General features: G+C 44.2%; 1 protein-coding gene across 1 annotated transcript in view; it reads left to right on the top strand.

Annotated features, from left to right (window-relative positions):
* The first annotated feature begins 412 nt into the window (after positions 1-412).
* dctd (dCMP deaminase) overlaps positions 413-21,927 on the top strand; it is a 34,664-nt gene continuing 13,149 nt past the window's right edge. The window contains exons 1-4 of the mRNA XM_067982131.1: positions 413-526; positions 2,583-2,691; positions 5,062-5,197; positions 15,272-15,388. Coding sequence (XP_067838232.1) covers positions 456-526; positions 2,583-2,691; positions 5,062-5,197; positions 15,272-15,388 — 433 coding nt within the window. The 5' untranslated portion in view covers positions 413-455. The remainder of the gene's footprint in view (positions 527-2,582; positions 2,692-5,061; positions 5,198-15,271; positions 15,389-21,927) is intronic.

The raw sequence follows: 21,927 nt of genomic DNA, 5'->3' as shown, positions 1-21,927 counted from the left end.
GTGCCCACTCCCGTTCTATGTGAAGCCAAGCTCATACTCATCCACTTTGCTTCAAACCATTTGATGAATTAAAATTAAATCCAGTTCCATGCCTTTGGAACTGAGTCACTTTTGCCAATCACAATTTATATTAATGACGTTAAGAGACTTGAACAATAGTTTATGCAGCATTGTGAATTTACCGGGTCACTTAACACACATTTCTGGAAATGAACGCATCCCTATTCTAAATGCAGCCCTCCCGCATACAAGCCACCTGTGTCCGCCCATCACCTGTACTGAGTGAAGGGGCGGGGCAGCAGCTCGGCTCCTCCCCCCCTGTCAGAGAAGTGACGAGGCAGTGGGCGGGACAGAGAAACAGCAAGCGCGGGAAAGTGGAAGAGCGCGCCAAAAAAAAAACCCCGGAAATAAAAACTGTGTAAACCCAGCGAGAGAAATAAGACCAAAACCTTACGATGCTTGGTTCTGATAGTATAGAGAAGGGGACGTCCAGTGATAACAATCCCAGTCTGCACACACAGCACAGGTAATATGTGTTATAAATACAGGCAATGCTTATAACAACAGTAAACTTAATATAACTATAATAAACTACAAGTGATGCTTCTAATGACAGTAAACTACAGGTAAAACCGTCCTGGGAAGGGGACTACCTCAGCAGCATGCTCCTCTTCCATTTTCGGACTGCCCCGGGACCCCCGCAGACCTTCCAGTCCGCAGGTAGTCCCAGTGCAATGACTTAGACTGTCGCTCTGTAGGAGCTCCCAATGGTTGAACAAGAGGTGGGAACCTGGGAAAGCCCCCCCGAAATCAGCACTGGATCTGCTTCTATTCCAGGTGTAGGTCCGATGCTGCCCAGAAAATCCCAGGCAGAGTCCTGAGGTGGACGTAAGCGAGAAGTTAGACCCGAATTGACGCCCCTTCGTGCACCCAGTTTTTCTCAAATTTATCTAACTGTCATGCACGTTAGGCGCAACATGCAATCTTGGGAGCTTTTCAGTTTTTAATGTGGCTCATACTGATGCCATAAAAATGTTGGTCTTTTTTGCAAGAAGGTTGGTGCACAACAGTAAGGAAGTCTTGCTGCAATTGTACAGGGCTTTGGTAACACCACACCCTGGAGTACTGTGTACAGTTTTGTTCTCCCTACCTTAGAGACAGTGCAACAAAAGTTCACTCGATTAATTCCTGGGATGAGAGATTGAGTAGCATAGGCCTACACTCTGGAGTTTAGAAGAATGAGAGGTGATCTCATTGAAACATATAAGATTCTGAGAGGGCTTGACTGGGTAATTGTAGAAAGAATGTTTCCCCTGGCTGGAGAGTCTAGAACTAGGGGGCATAGTCTCAGGATTAGTGGTTGTCCATTTAGGACTGAGATGAGGGGGAATTTCTTCATGCAGAGGGTTGTGAATCTTTGGAATTCTCTACCCCAGAGGGCTGTGGATGCTGAATCATTGAGTACATTCAAGGCTGAGATGGATAGATTTTTGGACTCTAGGGGAATCAAGGGATATGGGGGATCGGGCGGGAAAGTGGAGCTGAAGTCGAAGACCGGCCATGATCTTATTGAATGGCGGATCAGGCTCGAGGGGCCGTATGGCCTACTCCTGCTCCTATTTCTTATGTTCGTATGTTCTTAAATACATTCATAGAAACAAAAAATACAATGCAGGGCTCAGTGAGGATACATTTTTAAAAATCGCTTAAAATATTCCAATTAAACACCAGAAAAATGACTTTCCTGCTATGCCTAAAATTCAGGCTTTAATTTTACACCCGTTTTCAACTGCAGGAAATTTGTGTGTAGGGCTCTTTAGCCTTGGGACAAGGACCAATAGATGGGCGTAAAAGAGCAAGGAAATTCAGGCGTAGAGTAATTATGTGCATAACACTTGCGCCTGAGTTTCCTTGATCTTTTACGCCCGATTAAATGTGTCTGGGTGTAAATACACAGGAAATTCCACCCCATTGGGTCTCTGACCGCCTTTCTTTGCCGTGCCTGGGGACTTGAGAATTCCCCAGGCACAGGGTAGAGGACAATCTCCCTTAAAATTCAATATAAATGGGATGGTTTCAGTAACAGTTGTTACTGACTCTGAATGGGTTGAAGTATATAAATCAAATAAAAACAGTTTTGGCTGGACCTACTTAGGTGAGTCAGCATCTGAAAGAAAAAGATGGGTCACTGTATTGGGTAGAACTCTAAAGGGACGAACCTGCAATCTAAACCTTTCCTTTATCTTTCCAGATGCTGATAAGCCAGCTCTGTATCTCCAGCATTTTCTGTTTTTATTTCAGATTTCCAGTGCTTGTAGTTTTTTTTTGTTTTACCTACTGAGTTGTATATCTAACGGTTATATTTTCACATCTGTTTATACAGAGAATGCAAAACTTTAAGGGCTGATTTTACAATATACATGTCACTGTTCATTTGTGCAGCAGAAATCCCGTTTGAGGCTCCCTATGATTTGTGCGCATTCATAAAAACAGCTCTTGTATTATATCGAGTAATGCAAAATCTATAGAACAGTGGTGCAAGTAGGGCCCGTGTGATGAGATTCTGTTTAATTTTACTACAGGGGTGATGCAGCACTATGCAAAAAACGAGAGGACTATCTCGAGTGGTCGGAATATTTTATGGCAGTTGCTTTTCTATCAGCGCAGAGGAGCAAGGACCCAAACTCCCAGGTAAAATACGATGGGAACTAGGAATGAGGAATTACAGCTCACAAATTGAAGTGCCGAACCTGTTGTACACAATGTGAAAATCAGTTGACTGCTTGTCTCACTAACCTTGGGCAAACTATGAGCAATGACTATTTTTGAAAATGATTTTTCTTATCGAAGTTTGTCTGGCCATTTCCTCCCTCATCCCAACGTTCTCTTTCTCTCAGATTTCTTGCCTCTGATTTATCAATACTATTATGATCAGTGATTCTCTGAACTTTCCTTTCTTGTTCCTGTTACACACCAAATGTGCTGTTCTCCATGCCATTCCATCTCTTTGCATCTCTGTTATTATTTGGGCTTTCTCCCAACACTTTTTTTACTTTTTGGCCATGGCAGGGAGGCAAGAGGCAGCTGACTGAGCCTCCTATAAACCTAAATGTGCACCCTTATATGGGCCATGAATGGGACTAACAATTACCCTTTAATTATGATAAAACAGACCAGAGATCGTGTGGGATGTGCACCACGTTTAAGATAATTGGCAAAAGAACCAGAAGGAAGATGAAACATTTTTACACAGCGAGTTATGCCCTGGAATGCATTGCCTGAAAGGGTGTTGGAAGCAGATTCGTAGTAACTTTCAAAAGGGAATTGGATATATACTTGAAAAGGAAAAAGATTGTAGGGCTATGGGGAAAGAGCAGGGGAGTGGGACTAATTGGATAACTTTAAAAGAGCTGACACAGGCACAATGGGCTGAATGGTCTCCTGCACTGTCTGATTCTCTTCTCTACTCTTAAAGGGAATAAATACATTGAGGTTAGAACTAAATCAGATTTCTTTACAAGAAAAATAATTACACAAAAGCCTGAAACAACAGGAAGATAACAATGATACAATATGCTTGGGGGAAAAAAAGATAGTATCCATCCAGAAGAGGTTAAAATATCCATTTCTAGGACATTTCTTAAACCGTTTGAATGTGACAAGGCTTTTAGATAGAATGTTTCTTCTTCGATCTTCAACAATACAAAGCAGTATGTGGGCTGTGGTATCTGTGTATTCTAACTAAATCCAAGAGTCAGTTCCAGAAACTGAACTAAAGATATAGAGGAAAGTCTGCAGTACATATTCCTGATCAAAAGGACTCTGGATAAAGAGATGTCAGCCAATCAATAAACAGAATGAGTAGGAGATGTTTATATTCCATATTAATGAACAAGTTGCCTGCTTGTGAGGAATGCAATAGAAATTCAAGTTGTTATATATTGTTCTAATGTGCACTACAGCCTTATATAGAATATTATTCTCCCTGCAACAGCATAGGTTATTGTTACATTATATTAGTATAGTGCAGAGGTGTCCCAACAGTTGCCTGCAAGCTTTGGCTATTAGGCCCCCAAAGCCCTTGTGACTCTATGTTCTACTGACTCAAGTTTTTATTTCCAGTTTTATTTTTATGCTGCTGGCTTTGGCTGTTTGAATTTGGAAAGCTCTATTTTCAGTGCTGTCTTGTTGAGTCCACCAGTGAAGGAGCAGAGCTATGAACAGACCATTCCAGACCGACCATTAAAAAGAAAGAAACATTCCCACCAAATTCAGTTCATAGTTTAACTGGAGGGAGATTGAGGCCTTCATATGCATCCTTTGATTTTCTCCTTTCTGCAATTCTTTACATATGACTCCATGGTACCTAAGTAGTCAAAAAAAAAAGTTTGATCATCCTTGATACAGTGATGCATTATTTCAGTTCAAATCACAAGATTCAATTGCAAAAGCCTGGCATTTTCAGCCCTGACACCTGGGTCCACTTCTTTTTTTAAAAAAAATGTCCTTTGCAAGCCACGGCTGAGTATTGTATAGAGTAAAGTGATTTGTAGAGTGTTCTAAGGTTGCCAGGTATCTCCAATTCGAGATGCTTCAACCTCTTTGTTTATGATGTTGTAATTGCTGTGTACTGCTGTCTTGTAATATGCTCCAGCCGATGCTTTATCCTGTATGGGAAAACACTCTTAAGCATTTTCATGTCAGGGTTCATTTCCTTCTTAATTCTTTCGTAATTTGGAATTCATATCTTCCATTAGTGGTGCAATAATGGCTTCTATGTTTTATTGCGCCCGGAAAGTTATGAAATGATGGCACCAGACACAGCCATTTTACTAGGAAATAAAATGTGTGTTCTTGTTGTGCAAAGTAAAAGATTTGATTTATTGAAAACTAATGGGTCATGATCCTCTATAGCACTACAAATATGTGTCGTCGTGTAAGTAGACTGGGTCATGAAACCCATGGTGGGATTATAGTGTGTGTGAAATGTGAGGTCACATTATATTGACAAAGCTCTGTTCCAATGTGAATGATAGTGACCAATATTTGTTCTGATTATAGGTTGGCGCTTGCATCGTGAACCCTGAAAACAAGATAGTTGGCATAGGGTACAATGGGATGCCAAATGGTTGCAGCGATGATCATTTACCATGGGCAAGAACAGCCTCAAATAAACTGGACACAAAATACATGTACGGTAAGGCCAAAGCAATTATGTGGAGCCTATTTTTTTCATAGTATAGTACCATTGAGTAATTCAATAAATGACAAGAACTAAAGAACTGGTGAAGAATTGAGGCTGACAAAATACTAGTGGGGTTTGACTAATCTCTATCTGATCCTATTGTCCTGAGGCCAAATCATGTTTCAGGGTCCATAGTGAGAAAGGCCATGTTGCAACACTGTATGTAGGGGAAGGAATTTTAGTGGTGTAGGCCATGTTACAGTCCTCCATGTGTAGGGTCCTTGTGAGACAGGCCATGTTACAGTCCTGCATGTGTAGGGTCCCTGTGAGACAAGCCATGTTACAGTCCTGTATGTGTAGGGTCCCTATGAGACAGGCCATGTTACAGTCCTCCATGTGTAGGGTCCCTGTGAGACAGGCCATGTTATACTAATGTGAAAGGGGCTGCAAGATCTCACCTTGTACCTGACCAATCTCTAATGATACTGGTTAATGCTGATTCCAGTGCTGTGGCAAATTACTACCAGAATGCCCCTAACTCATATGCTGCACTCTGTTGCTGAAAATGGTTGGATTCAGAGCTCCTATAACTGGTCTATTTCAATGATGTAAACATGGAAAATGTCTTTCTTTCTAATTGTAGTGTTCAGTTGCACATTGTCCTACATTGTTTTCAAAGTATACAGCACACATTGGGTGATGTACATGGCACAATTTGACAGGGAGTTAGCTTTACAAAGTGACTTGCAGACCATCCATGTGTTGCTGTATCTCCCATTGCACCAGTGAGATTTGGTTATGCCACAATAGCTTTGTGACTCTCCATATTTTGGTGTGGTGATGTGTACCCTCTCACTTGGTGTTTGAACTATGTGGGACATTGGTGATCTGCCAAACAGCCACTGGCGATTGCTTGGATGTAGCGGACCAGAATTGGAGAGTCATGATTTAATCTCCATGAGTACATTTCTTTTGATTGAGCTGCATAGTATTTTCTATGGTGTCTTAACTCACGCTGACCTATGATGTGGAGATGCCGGTGATGGACTGGGGTGGACAAATGTAAGGAATCTTACACCACCAGGTTATAGTCCAACAGTTTTATTTGAAAATCACAAGCTTTCGGAGGCTTTCTCCTTCGTGAGGTCACCTGACGAAGGAGAAAGCCTCCGAAAGCTTGTGATTTTCAAATAAAACTGTTGGACTATAACCTGGTGTTGTAAGATTCCTTACACGCTGACCTAGTTTTTGGGGTCTAGGTGGGGGAGGGTCTGATTAGGATAGAATATTAGTTATAAACTTATTCAAAGTCACTCTTCCTGTTTAAATTAGAAATTTGAACATGATTCTGAAATCTGTCAGGTAAGTGCAAATATCTTTATCAAAAACATAGGAGATTAAATCTTTAATGGAATACTTTAGTAGATTCTTTAAAAGGGGGTACAGTAGTGTGGTGGTTATGTTACTGGACGAGTAATAAAGAGGCCTGGACTAATAACCCAGAGAGCGGAAGTTCAAATCCCACTGTGGCAGCTTAAGAATTTGAATTCAGTTTGAAAAATCTGGAAGTAAAAGCTGGTATTGGTAAAATGATCATGAAGCTGTCGGATTGTCGTTAAAATCCCGACTGGTTGACTAATGTCCTTACCTGGCCTGGCCTATATGTGACTCCAGTCCCACATCAATTTTGGAGGCCCCCCCCCCCCCCCCTCCCCAACCCCCCAACCGTCTGCCCCCTCAGGCGGACGTCAAAGCTCCCCATGGCACTATTTCAAAGAAGAACAAGGGAATTCTCCCTGGTGTCTGGACAATATTTATCCCTCAACCAATACCACTAAAACAGATTATCTGGTCATTATCACATTGCTGTTTTTGGGACCTTGCTGTGCACAAATTGGCTGCTGCATTTCCCATATTACAACAGTAACTACACTTCAAAAAGCACTTAATTGGCTGTAAAGCGCTTTGGGACACCCTGAGGTCATGAAAGACGCTATATAAATGCAAGCCTTTCTTAACTGCCCTCTGAAGTGGTCTAGTGAGCCACTCCGTTGCTTCAATCGCTACAAAGAATATCGCAGACTGCAGTGGTGTAAGAAGGTGGCCTTCTTGGGGCAACTAGGAATGGGCCATAAATGCAAGCCTTGCCAGTGACTCCTACATCCCAAGACAGAATAAGTTTCTTTAATTTTTAAAGCTGATGTAATTGGTTTTAATTGACCCAGTTTTTTTTAACCTAACATTTTTAAAATAGAGGAATGTTTTGGGTTTATCCAGGATGATGTGTTGCACAACCATGTTTTAGGTTGAGAGGAGCTGGCCCGTGTCATTATAACACTGGCTCTTCTATCTGCATTGGCATTTTTATTCATTTAAATTTATCTGTGTGCATTGGATGTGGCCATGGTTCTTTTGCCTGCTTTGACTCTTGGTCCCAGCATTGAAACCTACCCTGGAGGTAGGCTTATGTGAAGCCAAGGCCAACTTAGCAACCGTAACTCACTGCGTTGCATCTTCGAAGTTAGTCAGTCTTTGGTAGATTTCATGCCAGTAGCCTGTATAAATGGGACTTAACATATGGAATGATGCATAACATCATTAAATAGCATGTAGGCTATCGTCCTGATGTAATACGAAGCTCCTCTCTTAGAAAATGCTCTCATGCTTTGCACAGAAAAGCATGTTAAAAATTTTTTTTGCATTTGAACTTTGATTTTTTTCCCAGGTGACAGTCTCTTCTCTCTGAAGACTGTAATTTTCTTTTTAAAAAGAGGTTCAGGATGATTTTCTTATATTAATCATGGCGATGTCCGTGTTTGAAATAAAAAAAATTGTACATCCTGTGAATTGTACAGCCTGATGTACTTATCATATTTCAGAAGGACACTGAGAAGGCTAGGAACTGTGAAGGCAAACCAGCACTTCATTAAATGCACTATTTGGTAAGCACTTATGAACTGTAAGTGATTTCTGCTAAACACCTCACTCTGCTAGACTTCTCTCTTTTACTTTGTTCTTTTGTCTCCTGTAGTTTGCTTCTCCCCCTTGCTGTCCTGCTTCTTAACTTCAGTAGCTTTTAAAAAAAAATCTTGCTTTCCTCCTTTTCCCTTCTGCTTAACATCAGTGTTCATGTAAACTTATTTCAGCTTCAGTTCCTCCGTTCTCTGGTCTCTTCACTCTAGAGGCTCTGATTCTCTGCCTTTCCCTTTTAGTTTGAAGCTGTAGTTTTGTCAAGATATCTCAGCTGGTCCCTAGCTCCTAATTGTTCTGCAGCCAGCACATTGCTGAGTTTGCAGGTAAAGTTCCTTTGTTCAAAAAGCCTCCGCTCTCTGCAATTCCTTTGGTCCCTGAAATCCCACCTGTTTTTCTGGGTCAACATTTTTGACAGCTGCTGGTTCAAATCAGTAGTGAGCATTGCTCCAGGGGGTGGCTGCAGTGCCCAGATCAGATTCTGCTACCTTTAATCACAAGATAGATACAAACGAAGAAGGTCTGTTTTCTCATCCATCCACAAAGACCCTACAATCCTCCAGCCCTACAACCCTCTGAGATCTCTGTGCTCTTCCAAGTCTGGCCTCTTGTGCATCCCCAATTTTCATCGCTCCACCATTGGCGGCCGTGCCTTCAGCTGCTTAGGCCCTAAGCTCTGGAATTCCCTCTCTAAACCTTTTTTTGTTTATATTCGTTCATGGGATGTGGGCGTCACTGGCGACGCCAGCATTTATTACCCATCCCTAATTGCCCTTGCGAAGGTGGTGGTGAGCCGCCTTCTTGAACCGCTGCAGTCCGTGTGGTGAAGGTTCTCCCACAGTGCTGTTAGGAAGGGAGTTCCAGGATTTCGACCCAGCGACGATGAAGATGTTGGCTAGGGGCTGCAGAAGGTAACCTGAGACGTCAGCTGCTGATACACAGGCAGGAACGACTTTTGAACTAAAGTAACCTGAGTTCAGTCCTCACCTTAGCTGCCTGGAACCGGTTTGAATTAACTAAGTTTTGTGAAAGACAAAGGAAATGTGACCAGACACAAGTCCTTATTTAGAAAAGGAGTAATGAGGTAATGCTACCTAAGTCCTTGGGACAGAGCCAATGAGGAGAAGACACAGGCAAAAAGCGAGAAAGCCTGAACCAACGAAAGAGAGAGACAGCACAGCTTGAAGAGATAAGATTCGAAATAAGAATGAAGGATCTGAGGCGTGGAGCCAGAGCGAAGACTCCGGAGACCAACCATCGCGGAAGTGGAAGACCCTACATCAGGGACGTAGAGACGACGTCGAAAGAGAGAGAGAACGGAGCGCCTGGCCAGCGTCTGCTCTCCATTTCGGGTATTATCTTTTATATTCTGTGACTGCTCGGGGAGTGTCAGAGAAACCTAGTGGGTGTGCGTTTAGATTCTAGTTTGGGTATAAAACTGTATAACCTGGTGTAAACTGCATGTCTATATCTAACCAAACGTATACGCTATATGTATATGATCTAACGGTGTGAATAAAGTGAATTGCGAGTTAAGAGAGAATTGACTCTTCTCTGTGTACTAAGCCAATAACCGTAACCGGTGACCTCCGGTCAACATATTTCCAAATCGGGATGGTGTGTGACTTGGAGGGGAACGTGCAGGTGGTGTTGTTCCCATGTGCCTGTTACTTTTGTCCTTCTAGGTGGTAGAGGTCGCGGGTTTGGGAGGTGCTGTCGAAGAAGCCTTGGCGAGCTGCTGCAGTGCATCCTGTGGATGGTAGACACTGCAGCCACATTGCGCCAGTGTTGAAGGGAGTGAATGTTTAGGGTGGTTGATGGGGTGCCAATCAAGCGGGCTGCTTTGTCCTGGATGTTGTCGAACTTCTTGAGTGTTATTGGAGCTGCACTCATCCAAACAAGTGGAGAGTATTCCATCACACTCCTGACTTGTGCCTTGTAGATGGTGGAAAGGCTTTGGGGAATCAGGAGGTGAGTCACTCGCCGCAGAATACCCAGCCTCTGACCTGCTCTTGTAGCCACAGTATTTATATGGCTGGTCCAGTTAAGTTTCTGGTCAATGGTGACCTCCAGGATGTTGATGGTGAGGGATTCGGCGATGGTAATGCCATTGAATGCCTCTCTGCTCTCTACCTCTCTCTCCTCCTTTTAAGACGCTCCTTAAAACCTACCTCTTTGACCAAGCTTTTGGCCACCTGTCCTAATACCTCCTTATATGGCTCGGTGTCAAATTTTGTTTGCTAACACTCCTGTGAAGGGCCTTGGGACGTTTTACTACGTTAAAGACGCTATATAAATGCAAGTTATAGTTGTCATTTTTCTTTTCCAATCAATTTGAGGTGGTGGTTTAGCTTTGCTTCCGCTCTGTGGCAAAATTCACCTGTGACATTTCAGTAATAGTCAATGCTTCCGCATCTGTAAGGATTTTAATTTTTGCTGTATTCACAATCTGGCACCCTTGCTTGTTTCATAGATTTTGCTTTCTTCTGTATTTCTTGCCGATTGCCTATTTTAAGCTATTTCTTAATCACCAGTAGAGGACTCTGCAGCATCAGATTTGTGCGGAGAGTTGGATTTTTAACTGCACCCCTCAACTTGCAGTGTGTTGGAAGGGTGGAATTCAGGTCAGTGCCTGGAACTGGAGCATGATTTTCTGCAGACCTGGCAAATCAGGTGACTTTTTTGCCAATTTGGAGGTCTTGTCAATCACTGCTAATTTTCTCAGCAGGGCATCCAGGTGGAGGTGGGGAGCACAGTTGCGAGGTGTGGCTAACTGTCCTTTCTGACGAGGTATTTTAATAAACATATGAAGTGCTTATACTGTTGAGCAAAAATCCAAGAATAAATTCTCAGTTTACTTGTTTATTGTCTAACTCAGCAAAATGATTGGTGCAAGACAAGTTTCCCTCTACCCTACCGTGTTGAAATGTGGCTGATAGCAATGTCTTTAGGATTTGAATAATTGTTTTTAGGTCCACTCTGTTGAGGCCTAGTTCTGTATCCTAATGCTGCTGTTTTTTTTGTCTTGTATATCTGTAATATTTTATAAATGAATAAGACAAATGACTTTATTTGCCTTTTTTTTAGTGAGAGACTAGGGCATCTAGACCCACTGGACTGTGGAGGCAGGGCATTGTAACGTCACCTCTAGCTCCTGTTTTCCCCCCGCAGCTTTCGAATTGGGGAAAGCTCCAGCTCCTGACTTGAAGGCCAGCTAAATTTTCCCCCTCCTCCCCCGTTACAATTTTAAATAGTAAAGTTGCGGATGAGGCAATTAGTCTGGAATGTGTTGCTAATTTTAAGCGCGTGCCTCATTTGAATAAAATGTTTTGAATTCCAGATGCCCCGTGGCTTTCATTTCCTCCATCTCTTCCAGCTGCTTGCCCGGTACGTACATGTATTTGTAAAGCTGCTGTTGCTTTCTTTTAAACCTGGCACGCCATACAATGAGATTTAGCTGCCTTGCACAGTTCATTTTAGCTGCTCTGCTGCAGAGATAGATGGAGCTACTATCTCTGTTGGAAATCACTTGGGATCTTTTTCTGTGAAGAGATAAAGCTGTATTAATGTTAATGGCTTGGTATAAATGTTGCAAGACATTGAAAAATGATATCTACTTTTTCCTTGGCTGTCTTAAAATGCCATTAGTAGTTGCATTTACAAAAAGAGTCCGAGCCTTCAGATATTCTGAGGTGGGTGTGTGTTTGTGTATTTTTATTTTTTGTTGCCTTCTTCATGGCCACAATCCTCAGGAGCTTTCAGTGGTCACAGCACTGGGCTGCTGAGAAGACTTTTTGAATCTATCAGAGCTAACACTCAGACTTCCCTTACAGGGCAAGTGTTGGCCCATCTGTGGAAAGCTGGGTAAACTCTTGATGCTGGGGCGGAGGGGAGCAAAAGACAAGATAAGCCCCCTTCCACTGCCACTCGATTGTGCATCCAAGCTGTTTCCAAGAAGCTGCGAATGTTGCCACCTGGCCAGTTATTTAAAAAAAAATTAATGCTGATGACAGTGTTGACCAGCAATACAGTGACTTTTTGTAATTCCGCACGCGCATTGAAGGCTTCAACATACAATATATTACGGGCCCCATCTGCCCCCTCGGGTGGATGTAAAAGATTCCATGGCACTGTTTTGAAGACAAGCAGGGGAGTTCGCCAATATTTATCCCCCAACCAATATCATTAAAACACAGATGATCTGGTCATTATCACGTCACTGTTTGTGGGACCTTGCTGTGCGCAAATTGGCTGCCGCGTTTCCTACATCACAACAGTGACTACACTTCAAAAAGTACTTCATTGGCTGTAAAGCGCTTTGGGATGTCCTGAGGCCATGAAGGGTGCTATAAAAATGCAAATTATTTCTTTTTTTAGACCGTGTATTTTTCTTTGATAGTTTTCTTGTGTATCTGCAAGAGTAAAAATACCCTTGAAAATTATCATCAATAAATATAGCAGATCACATAGTTCAGAGTGACTGGATATCTTTAGCCCATGTGTTATTTCTGCATTGAACAAGGCTAGTTTGAGATTGCTGCTTCTATTTTCTGCAGAACTTACTGCTGTCCTGGCCATAATAAACATCCCAGTTCTAAAAATAGCTTCAATTTTTATTTCTGGGTCATGACCAATTTGCCTACAAGGAAAACTCAAAGGCTTTTCAGTCAGTGTGAACTAGTGCATAAATGTTTTACTTTGGAATGAGAAGTGCTAGGTTCCTTGGGTGAACTGAGTTCCTGACCCCAGTCAGGAGGCACTGAGCAGAAGCCTCATGCTGAGGGCTGATGTTGTGCTGTGGAAGCAAGGCAGAGTTGGCCTGGGCTGCTCTTGCCCATCTCCTAATGTCAGTTTGAGCAATGTTTTTTGTATTCGTTCATGTGATGTGGGCATCGCCAGCAAGGTGAGCATTTATTGCCCATCACTAATTGCCCTTGAGAAGGTGGTGGTGAGCTGCCTTCTTGAACGGCTGCAGTCCATGTGGTGAAGGTTCTCCCACAGTGCTGTTAGGTAGGGAGTTCCAGGATTTTGACCCAGCGACGATGAAGGAGCGACGATGAAGGAACGGCGATATATTTCCAAGTCAGGATGGTGTGTGACTTGGAGGGGAACATGCAGGTGGTGTTGTTCCCATGTACCTGCTGCTCTTGTCCTTCTAGGTGGTAGAGGTTGCGGGTTTGGGAGGTGCTGTCGAAGAAGCCTTGGCGAGTTGCTGCATTGCATCCTGTGGATGGTACACACTGCAGCCACTGTGTGCCGGTGGTGAAGGGAGTGAATGTTTAGGGTGGTGGATGGGGTGCCAATCAAGCGGGCTGCTTTGTCCTGGATGGTGTCAAGCTTCTTGAGTGTTGTTGGAGTTGCGCTCATCCAAGCAAGTGGAGAGTATTCCATCACACTCCTGACTTGTGCCTTGTAGATGGTGGAAAGGCTTTGGTGAGTCAGGAGGTGAGTCACTCACTGCAGAATACCCAGCCTCTGACCTGCTCTTGTAGCCACAGTATTTATATGGCTGGTCCAGTTAAGTTTCTGGTCAATGGTGACCCCCAGGATGTTGATGGTGGGGGATTCGGCGATGGTAATGCCGTTGAATGTCAAGGGGAGGTGGTTAGACTCTCTTGTTGGAGATGATCATTGCCTGGCACTTGTCTGGCGCGAATGTTAATTGCCACTTATGAGCCCAAGCCTGGATGTTGTCCAGGTCTTGCTGCATGCGGGCTCGGACTGCTTCATTATCTGAGGGGTTGCGAATGGAACTGAACACTGTGCAATCATCAACGAACATCCCCATTTCTGACCTTATGATGGAGGGAAGGTCATTGATGAAGCAGTTGAAGATGGTTGGGCCTAGGACACTGCCCTGTGGAACTCCTGCAGCAATGCCCTGGGGCTGAGGTGATTGGCCTCCAACAACCACTACCATCTTCCTTTGTGCTAGGTATGACTCCGGCCACTGGAGAGTTTTCCCCCTGATTCCCATTGACTTCAATTTTACTAGGGCTCCTTGGTGCCATACTCGGTCAAATGCTGCCTTGATGTCAAGGGCAGTCACTCTCACCTCACCTCTGGAATTCAGCTCTTTTGTCCATGTTTGGACCAAGGCTGTAATGTGGTCTGGAGCCAAGTGGTCCTGGTGGAACCCAAACTGAACATCGGTGAGCAGGTTATTGGTGAGTGAGTGCCGCTTGGAAGGTGTCGTCAACAGTGCTATCATCACTTTGCTGATGATTGAGAGTAGACTGATGGGGCAGTAATTGGCCAGATTGGATTTGTCCTGCTTTTTGTGGACAGGACATACCTGGGCAATTTTCCACATTGTGGTGAAGGTTCTCCCACAGTGCTGTTAGGTAGGGAGTTCCAGGATTTTGACCCATCGATGAAGAAGGAACGGCGATATATTTCCAAGTCGGGATGGTGTGTGTCTTGGAGGGGAACGTGCAGGTGGTGGTGTTCCCATGTGCCCGCTGCCTTTGTCCTTCTGGGTGGTAGAGGTCGCGGGTTTGAGAGATGCTGTCGAAGAAGCCTTGGCGAGTTGCTGGTGGAACTCTAGACTTGGGTCACCTACCCACCTCTTCTGATGTCCAAGGATGTCTTGGGGGGGTGGGGGATCCCAAGGAAGAGAAACCTTCGATTCAAATTGATTTGGCTGGAGATATTTATTGGTGGTTGTCTGTGTGGTAATGTGTTTTGGCCATCATCTAGAAGGACTATCAACCTGCTGAAAAAAGTCTGGGATGTGGGCTGAGATGTTAAAGCATTATAATACATATTGACTGATATTTGCTGATAAACTTGTAGTGACTACATCAGAATTATTTCCAAGTAGATGCCATCCCACTTAAATGATGGGAAAAATCCTTGATGTTCACCAAAAAGCAGGACAGAAAACAGGAGCAATTATTTAGGTTGCCATCTCTCGCAGTTTACAGTGTCTTCTGAGCCCCTTGATCTCTAACAAGAATGCAACAAACTGCTTATTTAACTCCAGCTGTGACAGAAAACCCTCCTCTTTAAGGATTGAGTGTGAACCACAGGACCAGATGAGGATTAATTGGAGTGCTAGCTGCTTTGCTTATGAATCTTATTTTTAATTCTCTTATGCCTTTTTATTTCTTCCAGTTTGTCATGCAGAATTAAATGCGATTCTGAACAAGAACTCTGCTGACGTTAAGCAATGCACGATGTATGTGGCCTTGTTCCCCTGTAATGAATGTGCTAAACTCATCATCCAGTCAGGTAAGGATTTGCAATTGCTCCACTTTCGATTTGCTGCATTTGTATACCAGCATGTAGCTCAATATATCATTACAAAGCAAGTATTTTTTAAACTGGTACCCTTTGGTCCAAATTAATCAGACTATCAGTTGTGCAAAAATTATCCGCTACTGTCACTGAACAATGTCAGGTTCCCAGTGACTAATTGCTACATGTGCGATTCTTTAACATGTTTTTAATTTAAATCAGCAACCTTCTAAAACATGGGCTGCCAAATAAGAACACAAGCCATGCACGTAATTAATGTCGGGTTCTTGTGCTATAAAGATCCTGAACGTGCATTCGAAAGAATAGTGGAGAAAATACAGTCAGAAACAGAATCCATTGGCAGATGAGCATTTTCTTTCCGTTAAAGATGATAAAACCGGACAAGATGCGGTCACTCTCTTTTTTCCTCTCCCCTCCTCCTCCACCAACCCATTACCTGCCCGCTTCCCCTGAAGGTGCTGCCTCGTGCTGGGGTAGGCCTCCCTCCGGTAGCTCACCCAAGTGGCCATTCTTAACACGTGAGCCTTGACTGAGTTCGGCAGCAGCTTATTAAACCGCGATGAATTGCCCCCTACTGTCAGCCTGGCTGAGGGTCAGCTAACTTGTTTGCAGTCTGGGCATCAAACCAGCAGCCTCCCTGGCTTGAAATGGCTCGGTGCCCTTGCCAGGTGGCGCATTTACCCACTGAGCCATTGGGGAACTAAGCCGTAGCTTAAAGAAAACAAGGGTAAACTCTGGCCTCCTGCACTCCCAGCGGGGAACTGCTCTCGAAGGGAATGGAGAATCGGTGCCCCGGCCTTGTAGCTTTATCTCCGTTACATATTCCGTTCAAGCACTGCTGTCCGCTGGGAGTGTGGAATCGGTGGTTCCGACGATGCGCTGTAGCCCAGATGTTAATTCATTGAGAAATGTCTTGCTGTATAGTTGTGTTAAAGGTTTGAGAATTCTTGACATTTACAGTAAGTAGACTGTCATGAATAGATGTCGAACTCAACTGTTAGATAAGGATTTGCAGAGGTAATGATTGAGGCTATTAATCTGCTGCTACATTCACATTGTTCAGCTATATGTCCAAGTGTCAGAGCAATTTACATCCAACAAACAGGCTTCCATAAAAGTAAGTGGATAACATCTTTGCTTAAATGTTGTAGACTCTCGCGGTGACTTATCTGGTTAAGGAATCATGTAGCTGAGCCATAAAAACACGGGGACAGATTTTGCTGGAGTGGCACATCTCGCAGTGTGCCCCATTAGTTAGGCTTGTTCGTGGATGTTTAGGTTTTAACATTTTTTGCCCATGCAGTTGCTGGAAGTGCAAGCAGATAACAGCGAGGGCAATAGGGCATCTGGGACCTTGGTGAACAACGGGACCAACAGTCTATCTCTTTAACCAATGAGATTAAAAGATTGAGAAATAAACACAGGAAGGACTGAGAATGGAGGGTAAATTCGATATCAAATCAGGTACAGAAAGAGAAATAGAGAGGGAAAGAAAGATTGGATTGAGAGAGAGAGGGAAAAGTAAGAAAAACAATGTAAAAATTTAAAATTCGCCATTTTAAAAAATCTCCAACAACAATTTACGACCTGAAGGAATGAGACTCCACACTTAATTGTTCACTTTCTGGGCCAGAGAGATTGATCGGCCGTCTTTAACAATTATCGCGTCATTAAAAGGGTATTTATGCTGTTAATTACTAGTAGTAGCTTTTTGTGGCGAGTTTAATGGGTAATTAATGTGCAAATGCAGCAACTTCATGAAACTCGCAGGGTGGAGTTAAGGGCGAGATGCTTTTTTTGCAGTCCTAACGGCAGAATGGCGCAAATTGTCCAGCAACTTGTGGTGATTCACAATTCAAGGGGTATCTCTTCCTCGCCACAAGCTGCTGGCCGATTTGCACAGTAATAACGGCGTGTGTCTTTCACACGCTGTTATTTTTTTTCAGCAAAATCTGGGCCAATGATGTTTGATCCCCAGGCTGTGCCGTCTTGAATTAGTTGATCTCAGCAGGGGTGGTGGTTGGGATGCCTTAATTGGCCTCAGTGCCCCTGAGTTTTGAAGAGGAACATTGGTTAGGGTTCCCTTTCCTGGACTTGCTATCCATTGACTCCTGCTGCAAGTGTGGTCATTGGGTTAGGACAGGATCGGGCCCGGCGGTGATGCCGTCTGCAGTTGAACAGTCCACTGACATTTACTGTCCAGGCTCATGCACGAATAACTGCCTCTAAAGCAAGGTGCCAGAGGGTGTCTGCTGCTATATACCAGCAAGGAATCAACACTGGGGAGGGAGGGGAGAAAATGCTATGGGTTTTCTGATCTTTGCCAAGAAAAGGGAGAGCTATCAAACTACTTTGGAGGGATACAAGATACTGAGTGGAATGGAAGCAGTTAATCCAGAATGCTAGTTCAGATTAAATCACAACTGCAAGACACTGAGACACCAGTACAAAGTAGTGAGAGGCAAGTTCAGGACTGATGTCAGTAAGCACGTCTTCACATCAATTACATAGAATGTACAGCATTGAAACATGCTAATGGCCCAACAGGTCCATGTTGATGTTTATGCTCCAAATGAGCCACTTCCCACCATCTAACCCTATCAGCATATCCTTTTATTTCTTTCTCCCTCATCTGTTTATCTAGCTTCCCCTTAAAAACCATGTGGTAGTGAGTTCCACTCCCTGGGTTAAAAAAAAAGTTTCTCCTGAATTCCCTATTGGATTTATTAGTGACTATTTTATATTTATGGGCCTACTTTTGGTCTCGCCCACAAATGCAAACATTTTCTTCACGTCCACCCTATCAAACCCTTTCATAATCTTAAAGATCTCTATCAGGTCACCCTTCAGTCTTACCTTTTCTAGAGAAAAGAGCCCCAGCCTGTTCAATCTTTCCTGATAGTTATAACCTCTCAGTTCTGGTATCATCCTAATAAACCTTTTTTGCAACTTCTCCAGTGCCTCTCTATCCTTTTTTATAATGCTTGGAATGGTCCTTTGGCTGGTGTAATGGAGGCAAAAACTCTCGCAATACTCAAGAGGCAGTTAGATGCTGCGGGGGCCAGGGGAATTGTAGACATCTATGGAAGGATGAGCCAGATGGGCTACGCGGCCGTTCTTACTGGTTGCTGCGACCGTCACATACCCCCTAGCGACCAGCTCGAACTTGACATTGGCGGAGGACAGCAAACTGGTTGCTGGCACTCTATTTGAGAAGCTGTATGACTAAGCAAGTTTATAGGCGGAAGGGAGGCCTGTTTTTTTTTAACGGGGGAGAGGAGAATCTTGTGTGATGAAAACTTCTAATCTGCTACCAATAAAAGTGGGTTAGGCAGCAGGGAATGTGCCTGCACAGCTGCAGATCCCTGTGTCGGCTGAGTTCTAAGTGATATTCTGTATATTCACTTTTGTTTCAAACTGGGTAAGTTTCAATTGAAGAAAAAATGATTGCAGTGGGACAGTTGCACCAGGATACACAATATTCTCGGCTATTGGCAAATTTGCGACTAACCCCAGCTGTTTCCAAGTAGAGCAGCTGCTTTATTTGATGATTTACCAGCTTCTTTTGGATCGAGTTTTGTGCCTTTTATTGATTTAAAAAAAAAAGAGACCAAAGACTGTCTTTGGGACGTGACAAGACATGAGGAAACCATCAGATATTATTGCAAACACAGGGGGGGGCCAGACGCTGCTGAAAGATGGGGGATAGAATGAGCGTGGAAATAAATAACACACAAGTCGAGATGCTGGCTCTGCCTCTGTGTATTCAGGGGAGTGTGAAGTGAGCAGCATTTTCACTGCTCTGCCACTGTGCCTGTGATCAACACGCTTGACTCTTGAGAGATGCCACGAACGGTAAATGTAGTTTTAAAAGGCAATTGCACATTAGCAGTGTATGGTATACCTGTATTTGTCAGCTAAATTTTGTTTTGTAACATCAAAATAGGATCAAAAATAAATTGCTACTTTAAAGAGAAATCCTTTTTTAATTGGCCCTTTCATGTAAGGCATAGTGTTGCCAAGAGTAGCACATATTACATAAATCGTATGGGAAGGTGGTTTGTACGAGCAGGAAAAGACCAGCTGGTCCATCAAGCCTGCCCCATACTCGTGATGCCTGGAGCATCATGGCAAGACACTTCCTACCCCCCACCCACCCACCCCCCCCAGCCATGTAATCTACAAGGCACAAGTCAGGAGTGTGATGGAATACTCTCCACTTGCCTGGATGAGTGCAGCTCCAACAACACTCAAGAAGCTCGACACCATCCAGGAGAAAGCAGCCCGCTTGATTGGCACCCCGTCCACCACCCTAAACATTCGCTCCCTTCACCACCGGCGCGCTGTGGCTGCAGTGTGTACCATCCACAGGATGCACTGCAGCAACTCACCAAGGCTTCTTCGACAGCACCTCCCAAATCCGTGACCTCTACCACCTAGAAGGACAAGAGCAGCAGGCACATGGGAACACCACCACCTGCACGTTCCCCTCCAAGTCACACACCATCCCGACTTGGAAATATATCGCCGTTCCTTCATTGTCGCTGAGTCAAAATCCTGGAACTTCCTAACGGCACTGTAGGAGAACCTTCACCACACAGACTGCAGCGGTTCAAGAAGGCGGCTCACCACCACCTTCTCAAGGGCAATTAGGGATGGGCAATAAATGCCAGCCTTGCCAGCGACACCCACATCCCATGAGCGAATTTTAAAAAAAATCTCCTGAAAGAGGTATTTAAAAAAATAAAGCCAGGGCCAATAATGAGGGGGTGGGCGGCATGAATTGTGAATGGTTCCACAGATGCCACCCTCTGGTACCCGGTCGAGTCAGGCATTGTCCACACATGAGCCTGGACAGTGAAAGTCTTCCCACTGGGGTGCATCGTAGCCAAGCCTTGTCCAGTCCTCTTGTCAATATCCTCAAACTTTGCTAACAGTCAACTCCTTCTGAAATCAGGATTGGAAAGCTTGGCTGATTTCCCACTGCCAGCGTTCCTAGCCCAGGGGCACTGCAGTCAATTAAAGCACCCTTGGAGTCGACCCAGCTGAGATCAGTTAACTTGGCACTATCTGGGGATAGAACCTGGAACCTTCCTGGTCTGTGTTGCTTAGTTCCGCAGTACATTTATCGACTGAGTTCTCGGGGGAACAGGTATGTATTTCTTTGAGAAGCCTGTCTCAGCCCTACTCTTTGGAATTCTTTCCTTAGACCCATCCACTTTTCTGTTTGTTGGAGTGTCAGCCTAGGCACAAAATCTAGGCTGACACTCCAGTGCAGTACTGAGGGAGTGCTGTACCGTCAGAGGGGCCGTCTTTTGGATGAGACGTTGAACCAAGGTTCTGTCCGCCCTCTCAATTGGTTGTAAAAGATCCCACTGGACTATTTCGAAGAAGAGCAGGGGAGTTCTCTCCAGTGTCCTGTCCAATATTTATCCCTCAACCAACATCACTAAAACAGATTGATCTGGTCATTATCACATTGCTGTTTGTGGGGTCTTGCTGTGTGCAAATTGGCTGCTGCATTTCCAACATTGCAAAAGTGTCTGCCCCTGCCTCAGTCCATCTGTTGCTGGAACCCACATTTTTTGTTACTCTCAGACTCTACTATAACAATGCACTCTTGGCCAGCCTCCCATCTTCCACTCTTCAGCTCATCCAAAGCTCTGCTGCCCGTAACCTGACTCGCACCAAGTCCCACTCGCCCATCACCCCTGTGCTCACTGGCTCCCGGTCCAGCAACACCTCAAATTTAAAATTCTCAGCGCTGTGTTCAAATCCCTCCTTGGCCTCGCCTCTCCCTATCTCTGTAAACTCCTCCAGCCCTACAACCCTCCGAGGACTCAGCGTTCCTCCAATCCTGGCCTCTTGTGCATCTCCGATTTCCTTCACCCTCAATTGGCGGCCGTGCCTTCAGCTGTCTAGGCCCTAAGTTCTGGAATTCCCTCCCTAAACCCCTCCACCTCATTATGTCTCTGTCCTCTTTTAAGATGCCCCTTAAAATTTACCTTTAGGCACCTGTCCTAATAACTGCTATGTGGCTTGGTGTCAAATTTTGTTTTTGTAATGCTCCTATGGTAAAGGCGCTATATAAATGCAAGTTGTTGTTGACTACACGTCAAAAGCACTACATTAGCTGTAAAGTGCTTTGGGATATCCTGAGGTCCAGAAAGGTGCTACATAAATGCATGCCTTTTTTTTCCCCTGTTCTCCACAGATTCTTTCTGACCCGCTGTGTGTTTCCAGCATTTTCTGTTATTAGTCCGATTTTCAGTGCCTGCAGTGTTTTGCTTTTTACCTGTATAAATACTTCTTGTTGTCGATCATGTAGAACAGCTGATGAATCTGTGCAGCTTCAGCAAGCTGTGTCAGGCTGAAGCTGGAGAGCATCTATATAGAGTCGCAGTCACTAAAGCAGTCGCTCCGAACTATTCTTTTATGTTGTGATGCATTTTAATCTGGTCGGTGGTGCCTGTTGTAAGTGGTGTTGGTATATGTACTCCTCAGCATACCAA

Source organism: Heptranchias perlo, chromosome 4 (genome assembly GCF_035084215.1).
Source record: "Heptranchias perlo isolate sHepPer1 chromosome 4, sHepPer1.hap1, whole genome shotgun sequence".
NCBI lineage: Eukaryota > Metazoa > Chordata > Chondrichthyes > Hexanchiformes > Hexanchidae > Heptranchias > Heptranchias perlo.
Note: the sequence above shows the minus strand (reverse complement) of the source record. Positions and strands in the feature narration are given on the sequence as shown.